Below are 18,905 nucleotides of genomic sequence, written 5' to 3' on the forward strand. Positions count from 1 at the left end.
AAGCAAGCAGTTTGAAGCAAGCAAAAAAAAAAAAAAAAAAAAAAAAAAGAAGCCAAGGCAAGCAGTTAGCTGGAAGGTGTTCTGTACAAACAGGCAGTTTAACACAAGCTGAGAAAAGTTAGTTAGGACATCCTGACCTTGGGTTTCTAGAATACAGCTGGGTCGTTTTCCATGAGGTTCTCCATCGAGAATATCAAATTCCAGTTAAACCTGAAATAGCCTCAGCAAGAATACAAAATGGAGTAGCCTCTGTACTTTCTTGTCCTGTTACTATATAATATTCTGGATCTCAGAAGAAGACTTATTATAAGGCTTCATTATAGAATAATCTATCACAGTATATTTAAATTTAAGTTTGTTTTAAAAAATTACATTTGTACCTATAAAGAGTACAAAATACACCATAATTTAAGATATTTTTAAGCTTGATACCACAATGAACATACCAGTTTTGTAAATCTTTTTTGTCCAAATAATTCACTGCTTAGAATCATATTAACTGTCAAAGATAATTCTCCTTTAATGTGCATCATGTTACCTATTTGTTAGGATAGGTTCCTAATTTAAATCTACAAGGCAAAGTAATTTAGGTTTTCGGTTTCTAAAATAAAAAGTAGAAGGAACAAAGCATCTTTAACAAGAAAAATCTCAATAGAAGGAAGCCATAAGCAGAAATGCATGTGCTTTGAATTTTAAAAGTAGCTATTTTAAAAACTGATTATCAATCTGCATAAAGCAAGGTTAAATATCAAGATCAGATTAAAATCATGCTGGAGGTGTTTCATTTGCTTGAGTTTGTGGAAAGTGAACTTTGTATAAGTCAGGGATTTAGCATTAATTATTTTGCTATTTTACGGAGGGGTGCATGCCTTTGTAGTTAAGACTGTACAACCTGAGGGTGTACTCTCTAATTGTATTTTAGAGAAAATAAACATTCATTTTGTTTCTGTCTCAGGACACAATGTTCTAATTATTATAGTCATTTAAGCTTGCAAGATTTTCAAAGCTTAACCAGACAGACCTGGTGCATTTCAGCTCTCAGCACTGAGGGCCAGGTCTATCATTTCACAGTCAGCTCAGAAGGAAATCTGGAGCCCGGGTCCGGAGTTTGGGGTAATTTTTATTTTAGCACATTGTGTTGTCTTACAGCAAGTAACAAAACATGAACAAAGGCTTATTTTAGTATGGTGGAGAATGCACCTGACCTTTCTAAGCCTTATTTCTTCATTCATAAGTTTGGGGAAACAACATATTTAAGTCATGGCATTTTCTGTTAAGATTAAATGAAACTACACATGTTGCAAACTGCATGTGGTGCCTTGGAAGGAGTAGCTGCTCGGTAGACTGCTAGTACCTTCCATCTTGAATAGCACTCAAAGCTTACACAATCTATTTCCTGTTATTTATTCCTTTCTTCATCCATTCTTTAGTCCTGGTGAGATGCTTTGGCCATGAGTGAGACAGGAATAAGAAAGAACGCTAGCTCATTCAATGAGCTTATAGTCTTAATAAATTAATAAACAATTCAACAATTATGATTATAGTAAGGGGTTGCAAAGGAAAAATATAAAGGGTTTTAACTGCTCAGTTGGTGTTGGTATCCAATCTTTGGGATCAAGGGAATCTCTTTGAGACCTAAAGGATGATGGATACCTATACAGTTCTAAGTCCTTCTCTATGTGTGATACTCTTATTCTATCTTTATAGATGAAACTAAGCTATGCTCAGAGTTTGAGTGGTGGGCGTGGGGGGGCTCAAAAACCATGTTTCTATTCATTTGCCCCTCCCTTTTAAATTATACACAATGTTGCCCGCATTTAACAATGTGTCAGTTAAATCCATCTAACTAAAAACATTTGTTATTATCTCAAAAACGGATGATTAATGATTATATTGATAGGTACCAAAACTTCATGAATATTATAATGCGATACATGTCAAGGGGATTAATGAGGTCTATGAGGAACTAAGCAGCTAACATATGACTTTAATGTCCTATTTCAAAGGGAGAAAAGCTGGGGGAGAGATTAGGAGAAGGACAAACTGAAGTGGCTTTCAAGTCTGGCAAGTAAGGAATTCCAAAAGGCACTTGTGGGATGTGGGGTAACCAGATAAACACTTTGCCCACTGCAAAGTATCCAATCCAGTGCTATTCTTAGACCCTTGGAGAACTGTCGGTCTACCAGCCATGGGAGTATGATGAAAAGAAAAGCAGACAGGTAAATGCCTCAAGCAGAAAGGCCCTGGGAGACTACGATCTAACTTCAACTTTTGCAAATAATTAAAATCAGTATGTAGTCTTATCTCATTAATTCAGAAAGTTTATGACACTTTTGAAATGCAACAATATTAAAAACCACAATTAGATTGCATCTTTCTGTGCTGAACTGGAGTAGGACCTTAAATGGTTTGTGTATGAAGCTGGGCCAGATCCATGAGATACAAGGCCGTATACAAGATACTAGCTGTCTCCACAAGGTCTTGATTTATTGAAGGGCAAGCACTAGTCTAGCTTTTGTTCCTTAGGCTTAGGTAAATGGTTTTACTTTGAGAAAGTTTTCCATTCTGAATAACAAGCAGTTTATTTAGTCCAGGATTTGGGTTGGAATTAGGGCATTTTCGCATAAATACAGCAAACGTGTGGGAGACAGTTTTCAAATTGAGTTTCAGTGTTGGGAACACAGTGACAGATCACTAAATGTTAACTTTGATTATGACCATGATGAGTTGTTGGTAAATATCCACAGTGTTTAAATCATCTGGTTAGCATCATTTTATTCATTCATTTGATCACTCAGTCAACAATTGTTTCCTCTGTTCCTTGTAAGTTCTAAGTATTAAGGTGCTAAGTACTAAGTTAGGTGGTAGGGAATACAACCATAAAGGGATCTCTGTAATGTCCCCCAGCAGCACCTACCTGTCTGTCTGTCTGTCTGTCTGTCTGTCTGTCTATCTATCTATCTATCTATCTATCTATCTATCTATCTATCTATCTATCTATCATCTATCTACTGTCTCTCTATCCATGTGTGTGTGAGTGTATATAGGTGTGCCCACATATAGTGTGCCTGTGGAAGTCAGAGAACAACCTGTAGAAGCCAGTTCTCTCCTTCTACCATGTGAAGTTCAGGGAAAGAACTCAGGTTATCAGGCCTGGGTAGCACGTATCTGTATTTATTGAGCCATCTTGCTAGTCCAGGATATTTATAGGTTTGGGGGAAAATAACTAATAAAAGTGAACAAAAAAATACCAGCTGGTGATAAATGCGCAAACAGTAAGACAAAACAATGTAGCAGGATCGGAGCCTTGGGAGTTACTGGAGGACGTTGATGCAGATAGAGAGCAGTCATTAGTTACAGTGCATCTGAAAATATTCATAAAAGCCAGAAACTAGAAACAACTTAGATGTTTCTCAACAGGATAATGGAAAAAAAATGTTGTACACATTTCCACAATGGAGTATTATGTTAAAAAATGACACCATGAAATCTGCAGGCAAATGGATGGAACTAGGAGAATTCATCCTAAATGAGGCACCTTGGACTCAGAAAGATGAATATAGTCACTTATATGTAGATATTAGCTATGCAGTTGATGAGGGAGAGTTTTGTGTTAATTTCATTGGTTAAATAAAGAGACTGCCTTGGCCCTTTGATAGGACAGAAAATTAGGTAGGCAGAATAGACAGAACAGAATGCTGGGAGAAAGAAGCCGAGTCAGGCAGTCGCCATGATTCTCCCACTCCAGACAGATGCAGGTTAAGATCTTCCCTGGTAAGCCACCAGCTCGTGGTGCTACACAGAATATTAGAAATGAGTTAGATCAATATGTAAGAGCTAGCCAATAAGAGGTTAAAACTAATGGGCCAAGCAGTGTTTAAAGAATACAGTTTCCATGTAATTATTTTGGGTAAAGCTAGCCAGGTGGTGGGAAGCAGCTCCACCGCTCCCATTACAACATGCAGTCAATGATAGTCAAGCTACAATCCACAGAACCACAGAAGGCAAGTAAAAAGGGACTAGAGTGAAAGATATCTCTCAGTAAGAAAGAGAGACAGAAGAAATAGTTGTGGATGGATATGGGGGTGGAGGCCGGAACTGGATGATTAAGTGGGGGTGGAGAGTATTGAGGGAGAGATTATATGGAGAGGCGGCAAAAATTAAGGGACATTTGAAGTGTAGTATGGAAATCTAATACAGTAGGAACTTCCTAATATATAGACACACACACACACACACACACACACACAAAGGTGATCTAAATGAAATTGCCAAATAACAGGGGAGACAATCCCAACTGACCATCTCTTGTCACCAAAGCTTCCAGTACTGGGCTTGGGTTACATCTAATTGAGTTGTTGGCCAATGAAGCCCCACGGAAATCCCAAAAATAACCTATGTTGTTGCCAAGACTATAGGTTGCTTTCCACAAACTGATACTAGGACCCCATTGCTAAAGACACCATTCACATAACTCACTGAAGATGGAGATGCCAAGCTGGTACTTACATATAGGCTTCGTTCACCTCTACATTACAGTGCATCTGTTACAGGAATATGTTCCATATGCTCTCAAAAGAGAAACAAACACCAAGCCAGCCATAAACCTTTTATCTACAATGGTATACTGCCTACAAGACAGCTAGAGTAATGGTGACACAAAGCTGTGGGAGTTACCAACCAATAACTGATCTGACTTGAGACCCGCTCATGAGATGAAACCATACCTGGCATTGCCTGGGTTACCAGGAACCTGAGACTTGAGAGCCCAGGGACCTAAAGCAAAACCAAACAATACTGGTCTAAAAAAAAAGTACTGACAAAATGACTCCTAATGATATTCTGCTATACTCAATAGATCAATGCCTTGTTCCACCATCAGCAAAGAACCTTCCTCCTGCAGCAGATGGGAACAAATGCAGAGACCTACAGCCTGACATTACACAGAGAGTAAGAGACCTGGGAACACTCAACCTAAATGGGTTGTCTACATCAACTCTCTCCCCTAAGAACTCAGGGAGCCCTAGGGAAAAGAAGGAAGAAAGTGTAAAAGCAAGAGGGGATGGAGGACACTGAGAAAAGAAGGCCTTTTAAACCAATATGAGCAAAGGTCATATGAATTTACAACTGTTGAAGCAGCAGACCCAGGGTGTGCACAGATCTGCACCAGGTCCTCTGCATATGTATTGCAACATCCGTTTACTGTTTCTATGGGATTACTAAGTGAATGAACAAGTGTGCTGTGGGAACTTCTTCAGTCAATGGCCTTGGAGATGCTGGACCACTTTGGGCATGGCCTTGGGTACTATAAAAACAGATGTAAAAACAGGTGCAGTCTTTCTCTTGGCTGCTGGATTCGGTTCCTGTTTTCTGCTTGTGCAGAGGACTGTTGTTCTGTGAGTCTACCCTAAATAAAAAACCTCTTATTATACTCCATTCTGAGCTAGTGTGGGACTACTTTATTGTAATTCTCTACATTTGTGCTCAAATAAGCTCACACTAATAATAATAGTAATAGAGTGAATACTTGTGAGCTATTATTTATAGGCAATTTACATTGGTATAAATTCTTATATATTGATATAAATTCAAATTATATTTGTTATATTGAATATGCTCCTATTTCTGCTTACAATATTTGTATACCTATGCAAAGTTATTTTGTCATATTGTATGCATCTATGTTTCTACCTCTGCTTAAGACGTTTTGTATGTTGATAAAATTTTAATATATATTTATCATACTGCACTATACATTTCCACCTCTGGTCAAGATACTTATACATTGTTTACATTTTGAGGTCATTGTCCTCATTTGCTGTACAGTTGTTTAAAGATTGTCTAATATTCTAATATATAAAGCCTTAGTCTTTAAGTTATAAAGATATTAAAATTACAGGTCAATAGTCACTCATGTTTGTCATACTTAATAGTTAGACTATTTCGTCCCCCATCAACGTAAGTCCCTGTGTATAGCAGAGGTAACTTCGGCTCCTCTAACATTTTTGCTGTACACGACATGTAGTCGCCTGAGTGTACAGTGGGAAGAGGCTTACAATCTGATCTGTGGTCAAATCCTCTAGCCCACCGAATCTTGTTGATCTTTTTAAGTTTGCTCTGTTTCTGAGTACATTATAAGGGTAGATGTTTATGAACATCTCATAAAGAGACCTCTGGCTTCTCTGTGTGTGTCACAACCTCAAAGGCACGAGGAAGATCTTCAGACAGATAAGGATAGCTCCCTAAAAGCAGGAGGAGTAGGATGCTTAGGACTTTCCTAGGGAAGCTTAGAAGCAATACTCCTAGGAGAAGGCTTAAATGTTTCATAAGAAAATTTCCATCAATCCAATATCCCCAAATTGTACAAATATTAAAAGCTCCCCAAGCAAGCAACACACGGAGGCTAAAACCAAGAGTGGCACTGTGGCTGTCGTGTGGTTCAGCTTTGCTGGGTCTTGGTCACGCAGCTGTGCTGGCTTTATGAGTTCTGTCATTCCTGTCAGAAATGACTGTCCCAGGAGAGGGAAAATCAGTTTTCTCCAGTGCAGACACACTGGGTCTATCAACCTCTCCAGGACAGGCCTCATGCTCAGATGTAGCTGACCAATTAATGGACTCTATATAAATTTGAAAATTATTTAAAATAATAATAATAAAACGATATAGTTTAAAATTCACAATGATGAATAACTAGATATTTTTTATACAACAAATAAAAAGTAGCTCAACATTTACTAGATTTTATAATTTGCCAATAAATTTTAATTTCTTTGTAATTCTGTATAAACCAATAACTTTTTCAAGATATCCAACATATATTAACTATTATGTATTTGCATACACATTTTTTTGAGTCAGGGTCTTGTTATGTAGCCAAGGCTGCACTCAAATTTAAAGTCCTGTCTCAGCCTCCTGAGTGCTTAGATCCCAAGTGTGCCATCATATTCCAGCTTCCATTATATCTTATTTGTGAAAATGTTAGTATTTGGTAGAGAAATATATTTTAATTCTATATCAATTCTAAAGAAATTTTAAGCCTCGCAATGTAGAAAGAAGGATTTACAAATGTTCAGTAATTGGTCTAACATAATTTATTATTAATATAAATCATTGATATAATTAGAAAATTAAAACTCTAATAAAATGTGTCTTGAGGAAGCAGGCTTCTCCTCCTGCCCATATCTGCATTAGTTCTGCTTCCAGAGTAGCCATGAAGCTTATTTAAAGCTTCTGTATGTGTCCTACCTAGGTCACGATGTTTTCTCTTCCTGCAAGGGGACCACACTGCAGTCTGACCTAGGCTTCCACTGGTCACCAGCTGACAAAACTCTGTGGTCACACTCCTGACTATCGCAGACAGAGCCATTCTTCTGTGTCTCAGTATCCAGCTTTTCCCACACCATTTGTTGAAAAGATTGTCTTTTCTCCCTGTACGTTTTTGACATCTTTCTAACAAAAATCAGGTAGTTGTAGTTTTGTGGTTTTCCTTTGGTCCTTTACTCCACTCTGTTGACTTACTGACCTACTTTTATGCAGTACCATGTTATTATGGCTCCATAGTATAACCTGAATCAGGAAAATTGATATCACCATCATTGGTCTTTTTGCTTAACACTGTTTTGGCATCTGGGATCTGTTGTCCTTTGATAATAAAATTTAGGATTCCCTTTTTTCCCCAATTCATATGAAGACTGTTACTGGACCTTTCACAAGATTTGCACTGAATCTTCAGATTGGTTTCGGCAATATAGCTATTTTCACAATATTAATTCAACTGACTCATGAATTATGGGAGGTGCCTTGGCTCTCATGAGAGCATACACAAATTCACTTTCCTTTTAGATTTTTTGTTTCACAATAAAAAGTGATTTTTGATTTGAATCTTGCTTTCATAATATGGACTCTAAACAAGAAATAAAATACAGATTTAACCAGGTGGAAAGACAGTTTGCTGATCCATCCTCTTCCTTCCCACACCCTCTCCCTCCATTCCGCCCTCTTTCTCTTGTGTTCCAGATGGATTAATTCACAAGTCTACAGCTGTGATAGGAGGTAGGGATGTCAGTTTCCTCTTATTTTTAAGAAACTGAAAACCTAGTTAGATGGCTGTTGTGAAAAGCTGGATAATAGGGAAAACCACCTTCCAATTTTTGAGTAAATTACCACTTTTCATTTGTGTTCAGTGGGGCACTGTATCTTATCATTAATACTGAATGCTTCATTTCAAAAACCAGACCACATTCTCTGGTTCAATTAAACTGGGGTTCCATTAATGAAAGTAAGATTATCAGATAGCACTGCACTAATGTGCACTGGGAATTGACAAAGAGTATAGTGGGAATGCGAAGCTTTTTGGAAACACTGGCTTCTTAGAAACAGTGATTTTATTAATTCCATTCAATGCTTTTAATTAAGCTATATAGCATTCAATAAAACAGTCTAAAACTGTTAAAAACTCTAAGGTTTCTTTTTTTAGTGGTGTGAAAGTCCACAGGAAATGGTTAGTTCTCTAGAAGCCTCATTGGAATCTCTCAATATGTGCATTTATGATAAAATACCAAAATTTACATGAATACTACACAGCCAATTATATGAGCACACAGTCATTTTCTCATGCAATTCAAATTTCATTGTGTGAGTTCACTTTCTAGAAGGCAGCAAAAACAAATAGTTCAAATAAAGACACACCTGCTGGCTTATCCACATTTACAACACTCTGCTCTTGGGTATAATCCTTAGAAATACCATTCAAACCAAACACTTGAAAAAGAGCAAAAATTATTAATATATTCTCTTTTTAGTAAGCTTTAAAGTTCACATATACGAAAATCGGCTACCGAAATATATTTTCAGAAAGAGAACCACCCAGTACCATGTGTGTTCATGTCATCTTGACTATCACGCATGCGCAATGAGACTGGCCTAAAAGGCATAATCATAATGGGTTACAATGAGTATAATTGGTAGTCACAAAGAAAAAGAAATATGCACATGGATTTTGGTAATTAGTAATTTTCTGTATATATGATGCAGACTGAATTGATTACTATTACATCAAAAGTCCACTTACAAATTTGCAAGAGAAATACCAATATTCTCCTCTGTAAGCTGGGCTTGAATATAGTTTATGAAAATGTTTCTGTTTAGTTGTAACACTGATGTGATTAGTATTTATTAACTCTTATTCACTTAAAGTACCTCTGAGAGCTTTAAATAAGATGACAATGATATTGTACATTCACTTGTATTTATTTTAAACACAGTTAATAAAACAACCAGTTGGTTCTCTCTATTAAGATCTCTCTTTCATTGCTCTCCCACTCGGTCCCTCTCTTCCCTTGACCATCCCATTCCCTCATGTTTCCATCTCCCATCCTCTTCCTTTTTCTCACCTCCTCCCAATCTCCACCCCCAGTTTACACAGGAGATCTCATCTAATTCCCCTTCCCAGGGCGATCCACATATCCCTCTTAGGGTTTTCCTTGTAACCTAGCTTCCCTGGAGCTGTTGATTGTAGTCTGGTTATCCTTTGCTTTATGTCTAATATCCGCTGTGGGTGAGTACCTACAGTGTTTGTCTTTCTGAGTCTGGGTTCCCTTACTCAGGATGATTTTTTTTTCTACTTCCATCAGTTTGCCTGCAAATTTCATGATGTCCCTGTGAGAGAGCCACTGTGGAGTTAGGGAGAAACCTAGTGCTAGGGAATTCTCAAGAATCCACAAGGATGACCCCAGCTAAGATTACTAGCAATTGTGGAGAAGGCCTTCCCCTGTAATCAGATTGGTGAATACCCCAACTATCATCATAGAGCCTTCATCCAGTAACTGATGGAACCAGATGCAGAGACCCACAACCAAGCACCAGGCCAAGCTTTGGGAATCTAATTGAAGAGAGGGAGGAGGAATATATGAGCAAGGGAAGTCAAAATCACAATAGAAAAATCTACAGAGACAGCTGAACCAAGCTCGTGGAAACTCACGAACCAAGAGCTGTGGAGCCTCCACGGGACTGAACTAGGCCCTCCAAACGTGGGAGACGGTGGTGAAGCTTGGACTATCTGAGATGCCCCTGTCAGTAGGACCAGGATCTATCCCTGATGCATGAGGTAGCTTGTTGGAGCCCATTCCCTATACTGGAATGCCAGACTTGGCTTTAGCGCAGTGGAGAGGGGCTTGGTCCTGTCCTACCTTAATGTGGCAGACTTGCAGACTCCCCATGGGAGCCTTGCCTGTTGGGAGGAGTAGATGGGGGCTGGGTGGGGGGGGTGAGGGAGGGTCAGGAGGAGAGGTGAGGGCAAGAACTGGGTTGGAATGTAAGATGAAATTAAAAAAAACCTTGGTGTCAAACTAAAAAAAAACCATTTAGTTGAAAAAACCATGGGTTTAAAAAGACAATTTGTAATCATATCACCATCATGTTACACAGCTTAGTCATTCCTATTGTTGAAAATTACCATACTATATTAGGTGCAGATATTTGTTATTGAAATACTCTTCCTGCATTCTGTGGCAAATCTTAAGAATAAACTGTCACCTGAAAGGTAGTGAACTTACTTTTATGCTTTTATATTTTTCCATGGCTCCTTAAACAAACATGGCTTGCATGAAATCTTTTTAGTTCTCTTTATGTCTAGATATAGTATATATAACAAATATGTTTTCACTGTTTGCCTCATTGCTAGCAAAAGTCCTACTCAAACTGGTGATTATGAAACAGGTAAGTTTTGCATCATACATTCTCTCTGTCTGCTGTTTAAGTTTGGGAATGATGCAATCAAGGGCGAATAGTATAGTGTCTACTTATATACAGACTTCTTTTTGTACTGAAAAGAGGACAAAAGAGGTCCAGTTCTTTAGGGATGTTTAACTTGTGGCATGTGGCATGTAATTAATGATTAAGATTAACAGAGAAAATACAGGTGATAAAGAGTTCATGCTTTCCGGCCCAGCAATGGTGACGCACACTTTTAATCCCAGCACTCGGGAGGTAGAGGCAGGTGGATCTCTGAGTTCGAGGCCAGCTTAGTCTACAAGAGCTAGTTCCAGGACAGCTTCCAAAGCTACAGATAAACCAAAATAAAATAAAAGAAAATAAAATGAAATGAAAAAAAAAATGTTCCTGTTCGACATCCTTTCAAGATTTGACAACTTTCTTGGCCATATTTGTCATCTGTGAAGCCACAAATTCTGCCACCTCCCCCCTCAGCTTCTCTCAGTGCCACTGCTTTCTACGATCCCAGGTCCTGCCAGTCTGGAATCCTGCTGTTAAACTCAGCTTCCTATAACGTTACCATCTCCTTATTGAGGGACAAGAAACGCCCCCATGGTGTAGTTCCAACACAGCCTTCATCACTCAAGCCATTCCTTATATTGATCCTAGGAAAAATGGTCCAAAAATTTGCTTTCTCCTCACTAGCATACTTCCATAAATCTCTTATTAATTTATTATAAATACATATTATAAACACATGAATATGCACAGGACACTCTCAGGACCTGCTTTTCAGATGACTAGCTTCCTTTGAATTACCCCCCTGTATCTGAGTGTTACGTGACCCATATGACCTTCCCAGGGGCAGCGCTATAGTGCTCTTAATGTTGGCTGCACATAACAATTACTAGTGGAGGGGAAAAAAAGAAAACCAAAACCAAATCAGATTAGCCAGCCAAATTAACCAAAAGTCTCAACGGGAGAGTCCAGCCATTGGAAAAAAATGTTTTGTACTGTAAAATGTTTAAGCTTTAAAATGTATTAGGGGTTCAAACATCTATGGAGTTGAGTTATATTGGGTTTGATATTAAGGTATCTCATTGATTTGGTCCAACTGGTATGAGGTCGGTATACAGGTGCAATACTGGAGGCCTCAGAATATTCTGTTCAGCTTACAGGTTTTGAAAAGAAAGTCTTTAGACTTTCAGACATACTCAGGCAGGACAGCACTGTCCATACCTGAACTGAAGTTTCCTTTTTCAAACTGATAATGACCATCCAGTTGGCTGCAGTTCCGTCACTCCCTACAGTTTCTGCAGAGAGCAGCATTGCTTGGCTTATATTGTAGTACTTGAGTAAAGGAACATTTTCCACAGGGGAATAACCATTCTACAGAAAAGCATTGTTTCATGTCTCTCCCTACCCTTTCCTCTCCCCCAGTAAATCACAGTGCTGAAGTAGAAAATGTTTTGTGGGGGTCAAATGTTCACATGCCAAGTTCTTCATTTTAGTTGTCAGCCTGGGCTGGCAGTGAGATGAGCAGAACTGTGGAGGAGTGAGGTTTAGCGACATCTTTAGAGGAAGACACCTGCCAGGGGACGAGCACACATATGCTTATGGGAACCTCAGTGCATACCCGATTCTGCTGATCGTAGACGGTGACCTCCAAATTTTATTTCAGTTTGGCAGATTTTTGTCATGTTCAGCAGCTGTGTCACATGAGGAACATCTGTTGCAAGTTGACAGCTTCGTGGAATCATATCTGTGGGTTCATCTGTCAAAAAGGGAATACCATATCCAATTTGAAATAAGAACACCCATGCTCCAAACATAAGCCATTTCTGATCATTGAGCAAACTCTATAATGAAACCAAGTAAGGCAAAACCATTTTAGAGTATAACTTGGAAAAACTTATTCAACTTTCTGCAGTGATGCCTGTAGAAAGAATATGGCATTTCTGGGTAAGAGAGAGATTAGAAACTGCCTCTTTGTGACCCGTGGAGAAGAGTCCCAACTAGTCACGATTCTTACGAATCAAAGAGCCAGAGAACATTAGAAGCACACAAACAATAGCAGGAAAACAGATAAAGAAAACAAGCTGAGGGGAGAGCTATCAAGTTCTCTGCGCAGAAGTACTCAGGCCATTTACTTGTCCTGACTTAACATGGATGTCATGAGAAGGGTGATCAGCAAAGGATCAAGTGGCCAGCAGAGATGTAGCCTGTAATGAGTCTTTCTCTTCCCACCAGCTCCCAAATAATGACATGGAGACTTCTTATGAATTTTGAAAGCTTGGCCCATGGCTTAGGCTTGCTTCTAACTAGCTCTTATCTTTTTATGTATTTATTTATTTTAATTAATTAATTTATTTTTTCTTGAAAAACAATTTCCGCCTCCTCCCATCCTCCCATTTTCCTCCCCTTCCTCCCACTCCACTCCCCCTCCCCCCACTTCTTTCCCCCTCCCTCACCAGACCGAAGAGCAGTCAGGTGGAAAGCATGTATTTTAATTAAGGGATCCAGCTTAGGGTGGGCAAGAGACCTGAATCTAGAGGGGCTCTCCCAGGTGCCCAGGGGTATGTCCCCAGTTAGTGCCTTGGCCAGCTGAGGATAAGGAACCTGAAATGGCCCTATCCTATAACCACACTGATGAAAATCTTGCATATCACCATAGAATCTTCATCGGGCGATGGATGGAGATAGAGACAGAGACCCATATTGGAGCACTGGAATAAGCTCCCAATGTCCAAATGAGGAGCAGAAGGAGGGAGAACATGAGCAAGGAAGTCAGGACCATGAGGGGTGCACCCACCCATTGAGACAGAGGGACTGATCTATTGGGAGCTCACCAACGCCAGCGGGACTGGAATTGAAAAAGCATGGGATAAAACCGGACTCTCTGAACAATAAGGACTACTGGGGTTTGATCCTACTTCATGTTCTGGCTTTGTGGGAGCCTAGCCTGTTTGGATGCTCACCTTCCTAGACCTGGATGGAGGAGGGAGGACCTTGGACTTTCCACCTAGCTCTTACATCTTAAGTTAACCCATTTATATCCATCCATATTCTGCCATGCGGCTCATGGCTGTTACCTCTCCTGCACATCCTGCTTGCTCTGCATCTCCTAGCTTCTTTACCTTTCCTGAGCCCTCTCTGTCCCTGATGTCCTGCCTATGCCTCTTCCTGCCTAGCTATTGTTCATTCAGCTCTTTATTAAACCAATCAGACGGTGCCTTGGTAAAGACACATTTTCACAGTGTAAAAATATCCACATTTCCCTCTCTTGTCTAAATAAAAAGGAAAGGTTTTAACTCTAACATAGTAAAACTATATACCATAAGAACAATTATCAAGCAAGAATTACATTCACAATGTTTAGTTCCTATGTCTTTGGCAAATTTGGAAAAAAAAAACTGTATTATCTATCCTATCTTAGTCCAAAGTTTTATAACCAAACCATTTTCTTCCATAATTTGTATTACCATCAGAAAATATCTTTTTAGAATTAAAAACATCTTAGATAAACAATTTAAGTTTTTATATTTCTCAACATTATAAACTTTATATCTCTTTTTAAAAAAATATTTATTTTTCCATTTTATTTTACATTCTAACCAAAGTTCTCCCTGTATCTCTTATGTAAGTTTATTTTCTGAATCTGGTAACAAAGAAGAGTATAAATATCTAGTCTTTAATCTCCATCAGAGACCCGAGAAGGATACCACATTATCTGAGTAAACTGAGTGAGGAGCAAGCAACTTCCAAAACTACAGAAATGACAGATAGCTCATGTGTTAAGGGCAGGAGAAGCCTGGCGTGGTGCTGGCCGTGAAGGCGGCTGTACAAGTGCTGGATGAGAGCATGAGCTAAGATTATTCATAAACTGGCATGATATGGTAGGCATTGCTACATGGGAACTCAGGAAGGGCACGGAGCCTAACGCAGGCTGGCCAGCAAACGCAAGTTTCCTTGTGCAAGAACCACGGGACAAAAACATCTGAGATCCTTCTGGGGAGGTGAATACCCAGGAAACATACACTCAAAATAAAGAAGAGAATCATCCAGATCACCCCGGAGGCCTAGCCATGATCCCCAGGGAAAGCTATGATCCCTAGCACAGGAAGATGGGACTGGAGCTGTCAGGCAAGGACAGGCACCGGATAGGGGTGATTTCTGTGAAGTCTTACACAGAAGATCTGAGCAGGGAGGAGATATGATTTAAGTCATTTGACTTACTGAGACTAGTAGCCCTTGCCTATTAACAGAGCTACTATAAAAGACAGGGGGTGAAATCACATGAGAAGAAACACTGACAATGTTATAGCATGGCAGGGCAAAGCTTCCTCCATCTTGTCTTCACTGGAGTCATCTTTGATTTAGCCTGAAACTGACTCCCTCCCCCCCCCCACACACACTTTTCTTTCTAGCTCCACTGTGAAAATTCCTACAGCAAAGTACCAAACCCTGTTCTAAAAACTCAGGGTCAAAAACAAAAATGTTTTTGGCTTTTGCTAATCTGTTTGCTTGTCCCCTGCAACTGCCAACCAGGATGCATGTTTTCTGTATTCCTTGCTTTTAAAAACTCACTGTAAAGTGCATTGGAGACTGCTCTGTGAGAAGTGTTTCCAGGCAGGCCCAGGGCAACTTAATACAGACTCTTACTCATTTTGGACTTTGGCTGTACTGTGCAGTCTTTGGGGCTCTACCCTAAAACTATAGTACCTTCTGATTTTATTTTTTTAATTGACATCTTTAGAAAGACTGTATTTCATGTGCATAGCTACATCGTCTGTATGTATGACTGTGCACCACATGCATGTAGTGCCTGTGGAGGCCACAAGAAGGTTGGAACCCCTGGACGGGAATGCTTGTGAACCACCATGAGGGTGCTGGGAGCTGAACTCTTGTTTTCTGTAAGAGCAGCCAGTACTTTTAACTGCTGATCCATCTCTCCAGCTCATATGGACACTTTTCTTTTGGTTTGGTTTTGTTTTTTGGACACAGGGTTTCTCTGTGGTTTTGCAGCCTATCCTGGAACTAGCTCTTGTAGACCAGGCTGGCCTCGAACTCATAGAGATCCCCCTGCCTCTGCCTCCCGAGTGCTGGGATTAAAGGTGTGTGCCACCACCGCCAGGCCCTACTGACACTTTTTTGTACTTCAAATGTTTAGTTCTTTTGTTTTAGCTTGTATTTTACCCAAAGAGGCTCCTACAACTATCCTTATTTGTTCTAAAGTTAATCTGTAACATATTCTTTATTGTTTCTTATAGTTCCCATCCATATATTCTCCCTCTTATTTATACTTCATGCCCCCACCTTTTCATTTGGCTTTTCAAGACAGGGCTTCTCTTTGTAGTCCTAGCTGTCCTTGTACTTGCTCTGCTAGCATCAAACTCAGGGATCTGTTATGGGACATTATTTCAACTTGGCAAAGATGTGTTACATTTGTTTATGCTGTGGAATATTACTTTAACTGTGTAAAGGTGTGTTACATCTGTTTGTGCTGTATTTGTTTAAAGATGTAAGGATATGTATTTCTTTATGTAAAGACATGTAGCATTTGTCTTAAGTCACCTGACTGACCTAATAAAGAGCTGAACAGCCAATAGCTAGGCAGAAGAAAGGAGAAGAGGGGCTGGCAGGCAGAGAGAATAAAAAAGGGAAAAAATAAGCTTGAGAGAAGAAGACAAGAATGGGAAAAGAGAGGATAGAATGAGGGGAGATGCCCAGGACAGAAGCCAGGAGCCAGAAGCCAACCACACACAAGAAGCAGTGAAACTAAGACAGAAAGAAAGAGAGAAGGGAAAAAGCCCTGAGGCAAAAGGTAGATAAAGAGAAACAGGTTAATTTAAGTTAAAAGAGCTAGTCAGAAATGAGCCTAAGCTACGTCAAGCATTTATGACAAGGAATAAGTCTCCATGTCTTGATTTAGGGGCTAGTTGGTGGCCCAAAAGAAAAAAATCTTGGTACAGACCTTCCTCTGCCTCCCAAATACTGGGATTAAAGGTGTGTGCCACCATACCTGGCTCTTACCCCTTTTGATTTAATTATTAATACTTTTAGTCCTAACAAAGTATAAACTACAAAACAAAATGAAACAAACAGCCCCCTCAAGCCTATGATCTATATTTTCTCACTCTGAATCACTATGCCCACTATCTCTGGACTGTGTTGAAACACTAGTGTCTTCTACTGCAAGTCAACCACAGGGCTTCCGTCAAATCATTGTCTATATTTTACACTCAATTTCCCTTTCAGAGAGTGATGAGAAACACAAACTCAGTGAAGACAACTCACCGGAAGACTCACAGAAAATGATATGAGGAAACAAAAAGAGTGAAAAAGGAAAAAAAAAACTGGAGAACATAGCCATACCAACAGAGGAGCAACACACACACACACACACACACTTGCACACACACAATAAACATAAGAAGGCAAGGCAGTATGTTACCTCAACAAATTCACAGATCCCCAACACCAGAAACCCAAGATAATGAGATACCTAAAATACAAGACAAAGGCTGTAGAGTTACTTTTTAAAGGATCAATGATACATAGAGGACATTAACGAGTACACAGATGAAGAAAGGATAATTTAGGACCCAGACAAAGAAGTCAGTAAAGTAGATGAAACAACCATTTGGAACAGGAATTTTAAAAAATGAGTAAAAATTCAGCATGGAATTGAAAATTCTTAAAACTAACCAATAGAGGATGCTAAACATGAAAGGCCCAGTCAAACAAATAAACAACCCCCATCCTGAAAACTATCATGAACAAAGACTAGTAAAATAAAGAATATCAAAACAAGGCTGAGGCAGCAACATGTCCAACATACATAAATTTATACAACATTACAAGAAAGATCATTGAATAACCTTTCTATCACTTTGGGATATGTTTAGGACACCAAACCTAAGAATACATGGGGAAGGAGTTGACACAAAAATCTAACTTATTAGACACTGAAATGATAGCAGAAAATTTCCAAAATCCAAGACAGGAATGGACATTTATAAACTTAAGTGAGTATCACCAGAGAAGAACTTTCTACCTCACATCACAGTCAAGACATCAAAAACAGAACGCAAGGGACATGCTGTAAGTTGTAAGGAAATGTCACTTCAATTGAAGAGAAAACTCAGCAGTACAACATCCAATCTCTCTCATCAGCAACTCTCAAAGCCTACAAAGCATTAAATGATACATTTTAAGCCCTGAAAATACATAATTGTAAACAAAGATTGTTATATCCAGCAAAGCTATCTTTTAAAATTTATAGAGAAATATGTATATTGCCAGTCAAGCACAAGCTAAAGCAATTCAGGACCCCTAAGCATGTGCCACAGAAAGTCCTTAAAAGGAGTATCATACATAGAGAAGCAGAGAAGGAAGTAAGGCAGTCTTTTTTATTTATTTATTTATTTATTTATTTATTTATTTATTTATTTTTTTGTTTGGTTTTTCGAGACAGGGTTTCTCTGTAACTTTGGAGCCTGTCCTGGAAATTAGCTCTTGTAGACCAGGCTGGCCTTGAACTCACAGAGATCTGCCTGCCTCTGTCTCCCGAGTGCTGGGATTAAATGCATGAGTCACAATTGCCTGGCTAAGAAAGACAGTCTTAACCATGGAAGGATGGGAAGAATAAATTTCATGATGAATAGATGATCAAAGGAAATAAGAAGGATCTAAGAGAGACATCTCTGGGCCCAGCCTGTTCGGGCTCTAGGACCGAATCCGAATCAGCAGGGCAAAGGAAGGGTGCTAGCTCCTTCGTCCCCACTAGCCTGCCTGCAGCAAGCTAGGTAGGTCCTTTGTTTAAGAGACACCTAGCAGCAAGGAGTTCCGGTCCAGGCACCAGGAGAGACATCTCTGGGGTGAGTGAGTTTCTGACCGCGGCAGCAGCCCGGGACAGGGAACTCAGACACCCCTCCTACACTTCCTGGTCATCCTCAGGGGCTACTCTGCCCGATACTTCCTCTCTCTTCCTATCCCACCCAGCTTGCATCCACAACCCTCCCCGCCCCCTCCGTCTGACTCCCTTCCCCTCTTTGACCACATAACATCTCCCAGCCCAGCCTGTTCGGGCTCTAGGACCGAATCCGAATCGGCAGGGCAAAGGGAGGGTGCTAGCTCCTTCGTCCCCACTAGCCTGCCTGCAGCAAGCTAGGTAGGTCCTTTGTTTAAGAGAC

At 39.7% G+C, this 18,905-nt stretch overlaps 1 protein-coding gene across 4 annotated transcripts in view; it reads right to left on the minus strand.

Annotated features, from left to right (window-relative positions):
* The window catches only part of Cfap20dc (CFAP20 domain containing), a 224,199-nt gene that overhangs the window by 100,259 nt on the left and 105,035 nt on the right, over nt 1-18,905 (minus strand). For all 4 annotated transcript variants that reach the window (XM_050161182.1, XM_050161183.1, XM_050161181.1 and 1 more), the window contains one exon: nt 12,347-12,484. In XM_050161182.1, the coding sequence (XP_050017139.1) occupies nt 12,347-12,484 (138 nt within the window). The remainder of the gene's footprint in view (nt 1-12,346; nt 12,485-18,905) is intronic.

The sequence above is a fragment of the Alexandromys fortis genome, unplaced genomic scaffold, assembly GCF_014885135.2.
Source record: "Alexandromys fortis isolate MF-2015 unplaced genomic scaffold, M_Fortis_MF-2015_v1.1 scaffold_123, whole genome shotgun sequence".
In the NCBI taxonomy this organism is placed as follows: domain Eukaryota; kingdom Metazoa; phylum Chordata; class Mammalia; order Rodentia; family Cricetidae; genus Alexandromys; species Alexandromys fortis.